Source organism: Cynocephalus volans, chromosome 11, assembly GCF_027409185.1.
Source record: "Cynocephalus volans isolate mCynVol1 chromosome 11, mCynVol1.pri, whole genome shotgun sequence".
Classification (NCBI taxonomy): Eukaryota; Metazoa; Chordata; class Mammalia; order Dermoptera; family Cynocephalidae; genus Cynocephalus; species Cynocephalus volans.
The window spans coordinates 89877386-89895468 of NC_084470.1; the positions used below are offsets into that span (position 1 = coordinate 89877386).

At 39.8% G+C, this 18083-nt stretch overlaps 1 protein-coding gene across 1 annotated transcript in view; it reads left to right on the forward strand.

Annotated features, from left to right (window-relative positions):
* GRM7 (glutamate metabotropic receptor 7) overlaps positions 1–18083 on the forward strand; it is a 782386-nt gene that overhangs the window by 576091 nt on the left and 188212 nt on the right. Inside the window, exon 7 of the mRNA XM_063114276.1 lies at positions 2418–2557. Within this exon, the coding sequence (XP_062970346.1) occupies positions 2418–2557 (140 nt within the window). The remainder of the gene's footprint in view (positions 1–2417; positions 2558–18083) is intronic.

Here is an 18083-nt window from a genome sequence, read left to right on the forward strand (position 1 = left end):
AGCTTCTGGAGGCCACCTCAGCTCATGACTTCTTCCTTGCATCACTCCAGCTTCTTGTTTTCATCATCACATCTCCTCCTTCCACCTCTGACTCCTCCCACCTCCCTCTTACAAGGATCCGTGTGATTATATTGAACCTACCCACCTCATTCAGGAAAATCTCCCTATAGCACAGTCGTTAATCACGTCAGCAAAGTCCTTTTTACCATATAAGGTGATATTCACAGGCTCTGGGGATTAGGACACAGACATATTTGGACCATGATTTGGCCTACCACAGCTCTGATTTTTTTTTTTTCCTTTTTAATATGCAGTGGTTTCAAAAAATCCTGCAACCAATAGTTATAGGATGGAATGCAGTGCTTAGTGTCCCTTTATCCTACCTATAATGTTGGACCCCTTGTTCTAGTAGGACAGCATTCAGCACAGGGTTGCAAATTTGTATACCTCTGGCAACCCAATACATTGTGTCTCTCTCTCTGGACACTTATTTTAACTCCATTCTTAGGTTGAGCAGTCCTCTGTATGGGACCATACTCCACATCACATGCCTACTTCCTCAAGCATTGCCATCTTTGTGTTGGTTTCTTTGTTTGTTTTACTATTTTTAGCCTATTTTATGCTGTGTGGTTAAAATGCTGTCATAACTCTTTCATGTGAATGCTGCCTCCGTATCCTGTGCTGTCCCTGCCTTGTCACCCTTGACCTATGTCTCCACCCAGTAACCATTTTTGTGTTCTAGATAGATAAGAGCCTGTAGGCTGCACTCTTGACCACCTTATCTGCTTTCAGCCTGGTGAGCCTAAGAATGTAACCCAAGTTCTTATGCTTAGCCTTGCACTCTCTTCAAATTAACAAATCCAACCCTGTCACAGGAAACCCACCTAAGGACTGTCCTGAACCCCAGAGGCTGTGGCCCACAGGCACCTCCCTCTCTCTCTTGCTGCCCACCCACTGGTTGAGCGCTCATGTCCTGGACACTGCCCACCCAGCCATTAACCCTGTGAGGTATGCTTCTCTCTTTTCTCTGGAATCTGTGAATGATAAACCTAAGCTTTCCACCATTCCAACCTGAGTCTTCCCCACAGTGCCCCACCTGACTCAAACACCTCACTTAACAAATCACAGCTCATGCCTCATCTTTTCTTTCACCTAGGTCTTTAAAGCAAATATTCACATTGGCCCAAACTCTGCCAAAGCTAAAGACTTTGTTAACAGATGCAGAGTTCTGCCATCATTAGTGTCTGAAGTTTACAATAAGCAATTATCAAAAGCCCTTCATACTCATGACCTAAAACTTACCCTATGCTCCTCACCCCCCCCCAAAATGGTAGAATGACCTTCTGTTCCCAGGGTCTGTGTTCCAGCTTGTAAATGATCTTTAAGTTTCTTTGTAAATGACAAGAAATAGAACATTGTTTTCTGCAAGGAATATTGATTCTGTATTAATCTAAAGACAAATACCAGCCACATAACATGAAACCAGTGGTATTTTTCCTGTTTCCAAGAGATCATGAAAAAAATACCACTTAGTAACTGAACTTTATGTGATCCCTATGTAACTGTTGCTGAAACTAACCAAAATTTGTGTCTTACCTCCTTTGTATATGATTTTCCCATTGTTCCATGTGGTTAATATTAAGGGTCTTTCATTCGTTCAATCTTATACACATAGTACATGTGATACACTTATATGCATATATATATATATTCAATAAATGCATTCATCTTTTAAAATTGACTTCAATATCTAATTTTGCAAAAGTAATTGGTTGTACCTTATGATGGACATTTTAAGACAGCCCAAATATGAAGTTGAGTAAGAAACCAATATTTATTTAACACCTGCCAGGCACACTGATAAGCATTTTACACTGGTTATCATAAAGTAAATTAAAATAAAGTAAATTAGAAATAATCAGCAAAAAATAAATAAGTTAAATCAATAAAGTTCATATTTAAATACACGTTTTGTTTGCTTATTTGCTTTTTATTACATTCTCTTTTTAAAATTAATTATACAATTATTTTTAAACTACAATTCAGTGTTAGATGGAAACTAAAATAATAATAATAATAATAACAATAACAATTATCAGTAGCAGCAGTGGCATAATGCAACTTAAGGCTGTCTCTGAAAAATAATGCATACTGCTTTTATTCCTCAGAAGGGAGAAAAGATTACAACAAAATTTTAAGAAATATTGAGAAATAAAGAAACTATTCAAAGAGAGAAAGAGGTGGTTTTCCCGCTTTCTATAATTAGCATTCACAAGGCATAGTGATGACTTGCCTGAGAAGTTGGGGGGACCCCATGGGGATATCTGCTCCTCCCAGGTCTCCAGACTGTCGCCCATAGCACAAGACATTTTAGACTTGTTTAAATCTCAAATCTGTCTTTTTCTTGCCTTCCTCAGGTAGTGCTGGCACTCCAGTGATGTTTAACAAGAACGGGGATGCACCTGGTCGTTATGACATCTTTCAGTACCAGACAACAAACACCACCAACCCTGGCTACCGTCTGATCGGGCAGTGGACAGATGAACTTCAGCTCAACGTGAGTTCTACGTGTTCTTTTCTTCCCTTGTGTGATCAATGAAAGACTTTTAATTTGCTCAGTTAGACAAACATTTGCTGTTTGTATGTTCGTGTGCATACACAAGTGAACTTGCAACTTGTGGCAGGCATCAGCGGGGGCTGATACCAGTAATAATATAACAATGACTGTGACGATGATGAGAACAGAAAATGTGCATTGAGTGTTGTGCGCATGCAGCACCTATGAGAAATATCTCGTCTAATCTGAAGCTCAGATTGCTTTACAAACAAGTCACCAGGTAAGACTTGCACAAGATCCTTCCTTAGACTTCTCTTCCTTCTTTATTTGGTGGTGGTGTTTTAATTTTAATGCATTTCAGTGAGTTGCTTTGGCTTATACAAAGATTATCTGAGTAATCCTGGTGCTAGCCATTTCTGGAACTTCTTTCTCTTTTTGTGAAATGTGACCATGAGTAAGCAGCCACTTCCTTGTACATGATTATATCAAAGTCCACCAGCCAGTGTCCCAGTTTGAACATAATCAGGCATAGAAAGAGAGAATTCTGTCTTACTCAGCCTTTTTGTTTTATTCAGGCCTGGAAAGAATCAGGTAAGTTTCACCCACATTGGAGAGGGCAATCTGCTTTACTCAGCTCAGCTATCGATTCAAATGTTAATCATATCCAGAAACATGCTCATAGAGACACCCAAAATGACCAAATATCTGGGCACTCCATGAGTAGAACATAAATTTAATCATTGTATTCCCTTCCCCCAGAAAATTCCTCCTATGTCTCTTCAAAGCTGGAAATTACGCCATTATACTTTACCAACCTATACTTTATCAAGCTGTACCTTAGGAGGCACTTTGGGAGTTATTGAGTAAGGCTTCTTGTGCATGCTATGCAGAATTGATGTCTTGGGATGTGGGAGGTTGTGCCATAGTTTCTAGGAAGAGAGAATTGTGCATACAGGAAGGGGTGGAAGCCACCACAGGACAATTACCTCATTTGCACATTGCCCTGGCCTGGCTCTGCTTGCACCCCTCCAGTTCTCCCTCTCCTGATTTCCACCATCCAAATGAGCTGACTCCAAAACTGGGTCCAAAGGATTGTGATCTGGCATCCAGGAATGGATGAAGTCAGACAGCAAGTGCCAGCCATAGCTGAGTTGACTACAAAGGTACAAAACCAAAGAAGCAGCCACGATTATCCTGTACCCAAGGCACAAAAAACTTACAAATAAACAGAGAAAATAAAGCAAAACAAACAAACAAAAAAAGTCAACAAGTAAATTCAAGGGGTAATAATCAAAAACAGAGGCAAAGCAGGATAGCCTGATAGCCTGGCTGATATACTCAAAGTGTGTTTTCATTCTGGTGTTACCTATGTGATACAAAGATAGGTCACCTGGGACCGAAGGTAAAGAGTCAAGGTGGGGCCGGCCCCTTGGTGCACTCGGGAGGGTGCGGCACTTGGGAGCGCAGCGGCGCTCCCGCCACGGGTTTGGATCCTATATAGGAATGGCCGGTGCCCTGACTGGCTGAGCGCGGTGCAGGCGACACCAAGCCAAGGGTTGTGATCCCCTTACCGGTCACAAAAAGACAAAAAAAAAAAAAAAAAAAAAAGAGTCAAGGTGTGTGGTAGAAATGTGAAGTGCTCAGGGCTTATTATAAAACCCATCTGACTAAAAGAAGTAGATGCATTAATCTCTTCTAGCATAACCCCCTGCACCAATGTTTAGTTTCTGGTATGTGTTATTCATCCATATACACAAGAATTCCCACCTGGCATTTACCAACTTCAGATGTTACCTGTAAGTTCTTAAGTGCACTGTTTTTAAGAACCTACATCAACGCTGATTTTTTTTTGGTTTGTACTTTACTCTTCATAAGAATTTTAAATCATTGGCCATTCAAGTAGTTGGTGCGGTTTTGTTTTTTGTTTTGTTTTTTAAAATTTCTATCATATTTTAAGCACTGAGAGGCAGTGGGTAGTCACACAACAGACAATGAAACAAATGTGGTCCCTTTTCTCACCCAATTGGCCATCTAGAACGAAGTTAGAAGGAACATAACTATACAGATATGTATGTGGAAATCCCACAGTGTGATAAGAGAGATTATCACTTACTGGGAGAGAGGGACCTACTGGATGAGAAGCCAGCATTGTGAAGAGTGTGAATGACCAAGCAGGTCAGGACTGTTGTGGCGATGGTGGCACCAGAAAGGGAGGGGGTGGAGGGAGAAGGAGATGTTAGAGAAATGGGTAAGAGCCATGTTAATGCAGTCCCTTGTAGGCTATGAGAAAAATTGTTAATTTTATTATGAGTACATTTAGAAGCCATTAAGAGGTATTAAGAAAGGGAGTGATTACATCAAATTTAGGACTAGAAGTTACTTTGACTGTTGGAAAGATAATGAATTGAAGGAGGCAAGAATGGGAATAAAAAGACCAATTAAGAGTGAGTCTATTACATCTGTCTAGCTAAAATAGGGTGGCTTAGTGAAGTGGTTTTCAAACTTCAGCGTGCATCCGAGTCATCCGGTAGACTTGTAAAAAAGGATTGTGGGGCCCCAACAGAGTTTCTGATTCAGAAGGTGTAGCGATGGGGGAGGCCTGGATATTTGCCTTTCTAAGAAGTCTCTGAGTAAAGCTGGTGGCACTTAGCAAACCACTGGCTTAGAGACATAGTAATAGTGGAGATGAAGCAAATGAATGAATATACATGTAGCTTGAGGATCTGTGTGCACGATCGTGACCCTTGAGGTGAAGAAGACTGCTGGTGTGGGAGGGGTAAAGTAAAGAATCACAATTCTCAACTGGGATTCTTAAACATATGAGACTTAGATGTGCAAGAGCCACAAGGAAATGGATATATCAGAAGCTCAGACAAGAGTTCTGAGCCATAGGTATGAAAAAAAAAAAAATGCAAGGTATTCATCTATAAATGGCATTTGAATCCATTTGGAAGAGAGAAAAGAGAACAGCAGAGAACCCAAGGCCTTGAACACTTCATAGAAAATGATACAATTCTACTCCAAGTACTCCAAATAGAACCCACTTTAAAATATTCTCTTTAGTTTGCCTGGAGAGTTGGGCCAGCCACATACTTTGGGTTTCTGTTTGGTTGATGGAAACTAGGTCAGGGGTATATGCTCAATTTGGCATTGAGTGGGGACATTTTTTATTCTACTTGGTCATGCTGAGACAGGTGTGTTAGGAAGAGTGGACAGGACCCCTGAATCCTCGGGTGGACGCAGAATTTTATGCTTGGTATTGCATGCAGCCCAAAGGGGTGAATGAGCAGTGAACAGGGCCATTTTTAGCAAGGTAAGAGGCTGGGTAACTCAACTAATGTGGCCACTGAGATAACTAGTCCTTAGAGGAGGCCACCCTGTTGACAACTTTTATTGTTAAATTAAATTTGAATCATTTGAATTTGGGAAGAAAAAAAGAGAAGGAAATTACGATACCCAGAGAGCACTCCCTCCCCTCTCACGAGAATCATGGCCCACATATATCCAGTGTTTGGTGTCCTGTCCGAGATCATCTTGCCCACAATGTTCCTTTTGCTGTAATTATTCTGATTCAGTTAAAAGTTCTGTGAGAGTAGAATTTGGGCAAACATAGTTTTGTAGATTTGCTTTCTTCTAGTCAACAGAACAAAACAAAGCATTTAAGTAAGGAGTATATTTACAAACTCAGGAGTACTCTTTCGATCCCCAGTTACATTTTCTCTAGCAAATGAAATTTTCAGGAGAGCTTTCCCTATGGTCCGTAACTGCAAATGAGCTTCTGATCCAAGAAATTCGAGTTTTAGGTTCTCAGAATCCTAGCTCTGCAGACCAGATTTTTCTCCTGTTCTATATGTAATCTTCTGGAATTTGGGTGCCTTAGTGGTGCATGACCTGTTGTGTAGAGTTTCATGTATCCTTACTGCAACACAGTAGCTCTGGGCCCTGTCTCCTCTGTGGCCTAACACATGGCTGCATGGCTTGCGACCAGGGTATTTCTTCATGAACAAGAGTTCTGCAGAAGGAAATCACAACTAGCAAAGCCATTTACCCTCTCAATTGCAAATCCTGCACAAGTACCTCTGATTTAATTTCTCAAGTTTCTATTCCACTATAAAGAGATTCCATAAAACACTCTTCTGGTAGAAAGCAGAAGGGACAATGAAACAAAAAGTCATTGCTCATCCGCAGTGTGGCAGGTGGGATGATAGGTATTGGAGATGGTAGGATTAATGAGGGGCGGATCCCTGCACTCTGAGTTCACAGAGCTGAATAAAAACTCTGTAAAAGATCTATTGCATTATAGGACTCCAGATAGGCACTAATTTAGAGAAAGCTACCAAAAAGTTACATTCAATTGGATCTTGAAGGATAAGTAGTAGTTCCCTAAATGGAGAAGAGAAAAAAAAATGCTTTAGAATAAATAATGCAGTACTACTTAAAAACTGAGGTAGGGAAATAAGTCGGGAAAAAAGGCAAGAAATGGAATGTGGATGCTTAAAAAAATTCTAAGTTTATGTTGCATATAAACTCTGTTCGTGTTACATGCAATAGAAACCAAGGTGATTTTTTTGTTGGTGATTTTACTTATCTGGAATTAGTAGGAAATTCAGATATACCCAAAATGTTAATTTTTCAAATAACTGTAATTCTCTAACATACCAAAATGTTAGTTAAAGCTAAAAAAGGAGCTGTTCTTAATGGGCAGCTTCCTATGGTAAATTCCACACTCTCTAAATAGAAGACTGAATGAATGAAGGTTACTTAACCTTTTCTGGGTGACTCACATTCTTATAAACCTCAATTGTCTGCCATTCTGTAGGACAGACCAACATTGTGATCTTCTGAGATATGTGAGGCTTGTTAGATTCTTCTGTGATTTCTTCCCTGTTGATCTTAACACTTCACACACCTAGAAACGAAAAGCTCCTTGAAGGTAAAATCTACATTTTAGTCATTGTTTTATATACTCACTAGCACTTAGCACGCAGTAGGCATTTTTTTTTTTTTTCAAATATATAAAAACAGGTATAATGAGTATGTTCTCTTTTTAATGATGTACATTATCTGCAGCCATCAGCCACTCTTCCTCCCTCTGGGAAGAGCACCCAAGCTTCCTTTTTTTAGACATGTAGCTTGTCCTGGACTGTTCCCAAGTCCCAGGATGGCAACTAATTCCACCTAAGTCAATCACTTTGGCCATACTAAGCCTGTCCTGTCAGGACAAACCACAGGATGTGTGCTGGCCAGTTTGGGACACAAACACACTCTTCTTGGAAATGGGTATGTCCTTGGGGGCCACAGGGAGCCATTGTGAGGCCACAGTGTAGGAGCTCCAGGGAAGAGAAGTCAAACTTTGGAAGGAGAAACTAGGTCTAGGTCATTTTGTTTGGGCCCTAGGAAACCCTTACTTGGAAACTATTTCTAATGCTCTCTGGATTTTTCAATTATCAATAAATTAAGACAGTTTTGGTAAAATAGTCTTTACTTGTAATCTCATTCATCACAGTAATCAAAAATGAAAAAAATAAAATTGTTTTTTATTTCAGTGTGCCCAGGATAGAAAAGAAGAAAAAAAATAAAGTCAGTTTCCCATTAATAAGATGAAAATTTTCAGATTTCATTAAATAAGGTGATTAAAAATTAATTTCAAAACTTGTGATTTTGTTAAACATTGAATTGTTCACACTGGTTAGAATTTTGGCTCTTACAGACATTTAAAGACATAAGAATAGCTGATTGCTAAGATCATTGTTTAAAGTAAAATTATATATCCCAAACTCAATACTTACTTATACATGCCTATAAAACTACTAATCACTCTATTGTTTCATAATTGCAACAGTAAAAATGTTATAAAAATCTAATCACACTCATAATTTACAATGTATTGCATGAAATATATGGTAATAGCAATAATCAAAGCAGGGTTGACAAAGAGAAAAATACGTAAGTTGTCAAATTCTAGTACTTCTTTGGCTTCATTTTGAAGACTGCTTTTATGTAATCACCTTGTTGCATACCATAATTAATAGCTCTTTTCTTATAATTTATAGCTTTATTGTTAGTAATTAGGACTGCAGGCTTTGAAGCTGAACTAATTGAATGGATCTGAGTCACAGTTCCATTACTAGCTGTAAAGCAGGAAAACAATAGAACCTATTTCATTGGGTTATTGTTAGAATTAAATGTAATAATATAAGTAATATAGTTAGAACAGTGCTTGGCACATAGTAAATATTCAACAAATATTAGACGCAACAACAACAACAATAATAAATTCACATCCTTGGTTTACCACATGATCTATAATTGCTCAAAATGTCAATTTCTAGTCCTCAGTTGGACTATTTTTCTTTATACCCCAGTACCTAGCAAAATGCTTAGCATATAGAAATAGCTCATGAAATATTAAATGGATGGTTAGATGAACAAACAGCTGAATTACATAAATTACTGAAGTACAGGGACTGTCATTTTTGACTGAGCATTCCCAGTGCCTGTTGAGTTGATGAATGAGAGGATTCATCCAGACTTCTACCAAAGTCAGCAATTTTATCTGATTCAGGGATCCATTTTAGAATTTGATTTACCAATTTCCTCAAGGATTCTCTAATTGTTCTGTAGGCTTGTTCAAATTGCAGAAATAGACTGTTTTGGTCTTTGAATGGTAAGGCAGTTCAGAAGAAAAGGAGGAAAAAGGATAGAAGAGTTGGTTTCAATTTCATTCCAATTGATTTTTATTTTTAGAAACCTATCAGTGGCTATTTGAGTACATGAGGTGGAATTACAGTTCTTGAGGGATCAAGTGGAGGAGCTGTTGGCTACTTTGTTTTGGCTAAAGCGAATTAATAATCAGAGCATGGAAGATGGTTGCATCTGCCACCTGCCTCTCCACCCTTTAATGCTACTTTGGAGGAAAAGTCAAAATAGGAAAGGGTTTATTATCACAAGGATCTGGTTTCTAATCGTGGCTCTCGCAGTTACTAGATCTTTGAAGCAGGACAGGGAAGGTCTGTCTGAAAGAATGGCATTTAACCTGACACCAGAGTTGCAAGAGTTATTTCTATTTGTCAGCATCTCTGAATCTGTGATCTTTTACAAAGGATGTTTACACATCCAAAACAGTAAGTACTGCTTTCCATTTTTCAGCCAACTTGAGATGAGAGATTGCAAACTGGAAACAGAAGGTGTGTTTAAAAAATGACTTGCCAATATTTAAAATATCATAGAAATAACTATATTTTTGACTTTTCTTTAAAAGATCAGATCTGTCAATAATGTGCCCTTATTCCTACACTGTAAGGGCTGGCTGGATGGAGGTAGCAGCTTTCCACATTAGGCAGGGTACATGCTGTCTAATTTAGCACAGACCCCACCACTCCCTACTGCATGATTCCCAGCTAACTCTGCTCACTTACATAATTTCTTGGACCCCCACAGCATTTCATTTAATTCACTTAATCTAAATTTAGAGTATATTCTAATTTATTACCACTAATTTGGTTTGAGCATATGCCTAGCTTTTTACTTATATTCTCTGGAAATTGGTTTCTAAAAATCAGCAATAATATATCAATAGTGTTAATGACCCAAAATACTCATAAGTATGTAATAATACTTTCTTTAAAGGTTCAGTAAATGCAGTGTGCAAAATGATGCTTTTGTTTGTTTGGAAACATGTATTTGTATGTGTTCTGAAACATACTGGAAGGGAAAGAAACAGAGATTTCTCTTGTTTTGTCAGCATCTATTCTGTAATCAATTGTGTTTAACTGCATTCTTTCTATGAATGTCTGGAAGATTAATAGGATTTATAATTATCAATATGTTTCCACAAACATGTACATTAGAGAAGCTTAAACTTCCATAAATTCTTGTCTGCGTTATAGGCATTCAAGCAAATCATTTCAGTTTTATTAATAAACTTCACAGTCTGTGGGGAGACTGTTAAATTTCATTACTATTTTCATTTTGGACTCAGGCAAAGTATATACGAAAAAAGAAATGATAAGATGGATGAGTTTAGAGAGCTCAACTTTGTAACTGGTAAGAACCAGTTATTGCCAACCCAAAATTATGAAAGGAGAGAAGGTAAGTTTACGTACCATCTGCCTAATTACTTTGCCCTTGGAAGCCAAAACTTCTAGAATGACCTGATTATGTTAAAATGAAAATATAGTTATTAGATTTGCAGTGTTTTCAAACAACTGGGAGGTAGTCTTACAAAGCTGAACATCATTTGAGTCCTGCCTTGGCCACTTACTGCTTAGGCAAAACGTTTGATGTCCCTGCACTTCTCAGTTCCCTGTGTATTTAGGACAGCAAAATAAAATAAAGTTAAATAAAGCAAAATAGCTACCTCACAAGCACACTTTGAGAATGAATTGTGGTAATTTCCCTGATATAAGAATACATATGAGATTTGTGTCATGTTTCTCATAATCAGTTTTCTATTGCTGAGGTAAAAAATTACCACAAACGTAATGGCTTTCAACAACACAAATTTATTTTCTTACAGTTCTCTAGGTCAGAAGTCCAACATGGGTCTCACTGGGCTAAAATCAAGGTGTCACCAGGGCTGTATTTCTTTCTGGAAGCTCTAGCGGGGAGTCTATTTCCTGCTCATTCGGTTAGTTGGAAGAATTCACTTCCTTGTGGAGATGGGGGTGAGGTCCTTATTTCTCTGCTGTCAGCTGTGGATAGGTCCAGCATCTGGAGGCCACTCTAACACCTCACTCTGAGACCTGCTTCCTCCGTGCTCACAGCTGGCCAGGGTGGGTCAAGTTCCTCTGAACTTCCAACCTCTCCTATTGCCGTCATTACATTCCTATCATGGACTCTTCTGCCGTCCTTTTCCACTTTCAAGGCCCCAATGATGACATTTGGCTCACCCAGATAATCCAGAATAATCTCTCTATTTTAAGATCTGTAACCTTATCTCATCTGTAAAATCCCTTTTACCATGTAATGTAACATTTTTATAGTGTCCAGAAATTAGGACATAAACATCTTTGTGAGGGGTGAGCAGGAATGAATTATTTTGCCTACCACAGCTGTTTATTGTATTTAATAACTTTGTTTTTCTAGTCTATAACATCCATATTAAATCCCCATTATTCTTAAATAGAGAGTTAATATAGTTGTATAAATAGATACGACTGTTATGACATTTCTTACACTTAAACACCTTGGTATTGGTATCTAATTGAACTAACTTGTTTGATGGATTAATGCTCTACCCGCATTCCTGAGAAGTCTGAGAAAGAACCCTGGATTAAGTGATGAGCTGATCGAATCGCCCTTGAGTGAGGTGGCAGAATGGAAGATCAACAGGAAGAATAATGGATGACAACACCACAGGAGAGTTCAATGAGCTGCCAGACAGAGTTCTGTTGACCTCCACCTTTTTCTCAGGCTCTCTGCTGGTGACATGGCCCAACCTACTGAAACTGAGTGCAACTCCCGACGGCATAGTGATAGACAAGGCCACCAAGTCAAAATGGGGAAGACAGCAGTACTTTTCGCTTATCTCTCTCCTTGACTCACCTTAGATTTACCCATTTTCTTCTTTCATTTGTTCTGGGATAAGGGTCTGATCCCTTATCAATATTAACTGATCTTTTCCAATCCTCCTATTCCCAATTAACATCGTTTAGCCCCCAAACTCCTGAGTATATTGCTTTCATTGCATTACATCTTTTTAAATGACCAAATAGAAATGCAGAGAAAGAAAATAGAGGGGCACTTCCTCAAAGAGCTGAACATAAAGTGACCACATGACCCAGTAGGTCCACTGCTAGGTGTATATCGAGTTCGAACATTCCCAGGCTTGTGAAAGGTGATGAAGCAGTAGAATGCAGGAGTTAACAGCCTGGGATTTGGAGTGCTGACTGCCAATTTCCTGAAAAAGCTACCAAAATATGCCGTTGATAAAGCTAAGTCATGTTTATTGCTTACTGTAGTAAGAGAGAGCACTGCCTTGACAGTCTTAGTACCGTCTCAGGAGAAGGAAGTCAAGGATGGTATGCTCAGGATATGGGGTCTTCTTTCAATGGGGGAAGCATGGTCAGAACTGGGCCAAGTGTGTGATATTAGAGTTTTTTATTGGTGAACATAGCATGGAAGACTTTGAAGCAAGACTTTTCGAGTAAACAGTCCTTCGATTTGAGGGCTAAGTCCAGTGATGATCAGTTGTTCTGAAAAAGGACTATTAAGGCAATTTATTTTCCTAAAAATGGGGTGACCTATTGTTCAAGTAGGTAAATTTTCAGAAAGTTCCTAAAGCAAACCATAAAATTATTCATAACATTATCTTTTCGGGCAAGAGCTTTTTGGAATGGTAAAATCATATTAGTGGTGACAGTTTTAGTTTCCTTGATCCTGTTAAGCTGGGTGGTTGCAGGCAGGTTGTTCTGAGGAGGTGGAGATACCAGCTGTATGCAACGTCAGCTTCAAGAGAGTTCTGTGACACCTAGGGATGGACTGTTTGGTGGTATTATTTCTGGCCCTATTCAGGGATAACTTTTGCTCATATGTCATGGGCCATGGTGAAAAGTCACACTTATCTGCCTTTTACACTATCCCCCCGAACTTCAGAACCAAAATAGCACAGCCACCAAGCTGTTTTCTTCCAAATGTATTTGCACTGTTAACCAAGTCAGCTCTATAACTGGTGCTGTCAAAGCTGTCCTCTGTTTAAATTACAGTGTCTATGTCCTAAGTGGGGACTTCAGTCTGAAAGAGTTCCTTTTTTTTGGTTACTATACCTGGAAACCCCCAGCCCCCAATCCCTGCTCTCAGGTAGGCACTGCTATTCCTAGAGAGGATGTTTTGCTCAGACCACCTTTCTTTCTAGCATTTTACATAGCATCATGTCTACAAATTACTTATCCAAAAAATCTGCAGTTGACAGTAGTAACCCCCCCACACCAAAAAAATAAAACAAAATAAAATACAAAGTAGCAAGGTCCCCCTCCAGTCCCCAGTTATGCACATTTATAAATGTATTTACCATTCCTGGAAACAAGTTCCAGCTGATCTTTTCACAGCTGCACAGCTAATTTTCCATTGTTAAGAATAAAAGTGGTTTCAGTGAGTTTTTGAAGCTAAATTGTACAGGATCCCATTTGACTGATTGTGGAGCCCAGTGGGTTAATCTCTGTCCTGCCTGGAAATTGTGGGGAGAGGATCCTGGGAGTGGTGATTCCCCAGCCATGTCACTTTGTCTTGTGTCTTGATGTTAATGTCACATTCAAACATAGCTCTCTGGCCAATAGGTGTGCGTTCCCTACAACCTCCTCAACAAACACACGGCTATTCAAATGAAGGAGTGGTTTTCAATCGCTGTACTTACCAGTCTTCCCAAAGATGACAGTGAAAAAGAAGTAACAAGCTCACAACAAGGAAGACAGAAAGGATGTAGTAGGAAAATACAATGAAGTCTAAATTTCTCATACATAATAAATGCGTTCTTGATTTATTGTATGGTGATACTGTAACGGAGCCTTCACAATGACTGAATAGGACATGAGGGCCTTTATCTTAGCAGGGAACATGATGCCTGCCTGCCATTGCTCTGAAAGGGAGCTTTTAACACATTGATGGATATGCATTGGAAAGGTAAGTGGCTTTTTGAAATTGTCCTGAAATCGTTTATGCTTCAATAAGAAGCTAGCATCCAAGTTGGTAAATAGTCAGCTACATGATTTGTGTGCATATTTCCCGATAGTTAAATTTTTTCCTTTAACAGTATAGATCACCTTGGCTATAAATGCCAGTTTACAAGATTCAATCAAGAGTGCCAGATTAAGATGTCAGGAGTCTGGTGAGAAGGGGTGGAACCAATAGCTCTTTTCTCTCTCATCACTGTTATTGTTACACAAATGAGTATCATTGCCATTTGAGGTGACTGTCTATAATGAAAGGAGGTTTCAGCAGAAGACTAGCTGATTTGCTTTATAGTCATTACCTGACAACATTGTGACAAAACTATTGAAGATTTTCTGATGCCTTGCAAATTTCACTGTCAAGCATATCTTATTAGGCATATCCAGTATTGTAAGCATTTTTGTAATGGAGTATTCAAGACTGAAGGACTCCTGTTGAAATGCCTTGTTTTACTGGTCTCTGCTCTATATCTAAATTTGTTTTTAAAAATATCTGGAGCTACAATGGCTGATAGGATTATTTCAAAACAGAAAATACTACTGATTCTTCTGCGTGAACTTTCCTACATCAAATCTGCTTTCTCTGCCTTAATTTTCTTTTCTGAGAAATGCAGAGGTATTAGTCGATCCATATACTGATACTCGCCTGCAAAGAGATGATATGGCAGTGTTAGAAAGCATGGGCTGTGGAGGAAGGCTGACTTGGTCTACATCCTGAGCTTCACCACTTACTGGCTCTCCCGCTTAACTTGCTTAATCTCGCAGTGCCTTGATCTCCCTATCTGTGAAATGGGACTAACAATGCAACCTACAGGATAGGATTGTTAGGAGAACTAACTACATGAAAAGTGCTTAGGACAGTGGCTGGTACAATAAACATTTGCTAGACTATTATTATTGGTGTTGCTGCTTTTTCAGTCCTCCGCATCAAACCTTCCTGCCACTCTCCCTTCCTCTAGGGTCAGGGTGGGCGCTCCTCTTAGCTCCTGACTTCTCCCCACCGCAGTGCCATTTCTCCCCAGCTCACACCTATGCTTCTGTCTCACAGACCCCTGTGAATGTCTCTAATCTGTCACACTCTCTCCAACATTTCTGTGTCTTCACGCCACCTGAAGTGCCACATTTGACCACCAAACTGAACATTGGTGACTGGACACATTTTAACTCACTTGTGAAGACTCATGTAGGGCGTCTCCTCTTCTCTAACCTCTCTTGTGGAACTCCACCCCTTGTCAACATTGTTTATTTAACTGCAGTACCTCCCAGGGCCGAGCAGAGTGTTAGGCACCAACCGGTGCTTAAGAATGAAACTGTGAAGTGGTTCAAACCCAGATCTCTTCTCTGGTTCCAACTTTCTTTCTCCAGAGAGCTTTGCAACTGCAGTTTAGAGAGAAAGGCCATTACTGGAGCTGGCAAAAAGCACTTCTGGCCTAAATTCAAGAAATGCACTCAATGGAGCAAGACGCTCAGCTGCCAAAGCTCATGCATCCCAGAGCCTCACAGCTCAATCTCACCTCCAGAGAGGGCTCGGGGGGTACAGGAGTCTGCATAAGACAGAGACTGAGGAAGCACTAACCACGCTTCTCCCACCCTTCCCAACACTGGTGTGTACTTAAGACATCTTACGTCTTTAACTCTGATACTGACCCGCTTCCAGAACAAAAAGGTGGAGATCAATTACTATACAAAATCATTATTTTCAAAAAGGCATCCACAGGTATGCGGCCAAGGTAGCAGATGTAGCTGCATTAGGTAACTTCTTCAAGAACGAATCCTGTACCAAGTACATGGCTTTGGGGCAGTTATTAACCTGCCTCTCATCTTGAATTGTTTCTTTCTGAGATGTGTTTCTTTCTGAGATGTGTATCTTTATTCTTTTTTTTTTTTCTCTTTGCTGCAATCAACACAAAGAATCATCATATATCCCTTTTTAAAATATGATTTTGAAATCTAATTAGAATATTTTTTGTATCCCATCTTCCAACCACTTCCCATGAAATTATTAATTTCCCTCTCTCCCTGTGAAACCTGTATCTTTTAATTAAAAAGTAAAATCACATACAAATATACTCAGCACACCTTGGTACATATAAATTTCTAACTAGAGCGTAGAATAAAAGGGGCTTTGATGACTGGTTAGTAAGTTGCACAGTCTTTGTCCTTAGTCATGACCTACCCAAAGAGGAAGTTCAAAGTGTCAGAAAAGATGACTTCATTAATACGAAAAATGTCATTCTCCAACTTGCAATGTGAACTTGGCTGTCCTTGTGAATCTGTCACGCTACGCCTCTCTGGCGGTCACTTTCCTTTGTTCAGCTCACCGAACCTCACATTGACAGCACTTTTCGGAAAGCATGATTTTGAGTTTGCAGGCTTCATCTTTCCCATGCCAACTGGAGGGAAATCTGGGCAACTACTGACCTGTTGAAAGACCATATGTTTCTGCCTTCTTAGGTGGAAGTCTTTCTCGCCAAGCACTGGGCTCCGTTTCATCCACTCTTGTGCTGTGGGGAAGGTACTGACTGGGTAATTGCTCACAGCATTAAAAATTTATGTTAGCCAATGTAGAAAGTAGATATTTGTTTATTAGCTGAGAGATGAACAGGACATTTTGAAAAGGAAGGCAAGAGAGAGAAGCATGGGATTTAATCAGTAAATATCTTTGCTATTGCTCTTTCTTTTGCCAAGAGGGTTATATTCCAAATATTAATAACCAATACTGTCTGGGGACCAACCAACTAGTACAGTCACCAGCTCTTGCTGGAGTCCAGAGAGGTTAGCTGGACTCCAGAGGCCACACTCTTCCCTCCTCTGTGCCCCTTCAAAGATGTGTAGGTGACTGCATGCCTTGTGGGAGGCACGTAGAGATAAGACTAACATCCAGTCATATACACAAGACTGACCTTGTGAGTTGTTAGAATACTGAAATGCCCTCACACTAGTTGGCAAATAGGGCTGCCCCTCCCCCTCCAATGTACCCCACTTACTGCTCCACATTTCCTCCTTCCCCTGGGGTGTCCAGGGCCTGCCCCTAACCTAGCAACTTATAGGTTAATGTAGTAGGTGGCTTTCAGGACCATGTGCTTTCTGTGGTCCTGTGTGCAAAGGAGCTATCTCAATGTCTAACCCACAGATCCTTCTAAACAGATAGTGATTAATAATAAGTAAACATAGCTGACATGTTTAAGCACCTACTATATACCAGTCACTATGCTACCTGCTAACTCATTTAAACCTCACAGCTCACTTATGATGTAGGTGCTAATCACCATTTTACAGATAAGGAACTTGAGATCCCCAACAATGCTCTTGATCAAGGTTTACAGGTAATCAGTGGGGATGATAAATAAACCCAGGTAGTATGGCTCCATAGTCCACACTCATAACTGCCATGTATACTGCCTCTCTATGAGTGAAACAGAAAAAAGTTGGCTGAAAAGATTTTTTAATTCACATAAAAGTTCACTAACTCTACCCCTTATTTTTACTTTGCCACTCAGGCAATTTATAGGACCCCAGGAATAGACTCTTGAAACAAACGACTTGACACTTTTCTTAATTACATCCTGCCCATTCATCTGCAGGACACAATGGATACCATGCTTGTCAGACACAAATATGGTCGTTAATCAGGAGAAGTTACTGAAGTCTCCTGCGTGTAGAGCTTTGTTCTCAGAACTGCTGGGAGTTGCAGTGGAAGTGGGGTAGACAGCGCCAGACATCATGGAGTTGAACTGGGCAGGATGGATGTTTGGCATTCCCTACCTGAGTGGCAGAAATGGAAATGAAGCATACACAACTCAGCCAGACCCCTCAAGGCAGCAGAGCTGGGCTCTTGCTCCTTCCCTGCAATGGAGTTT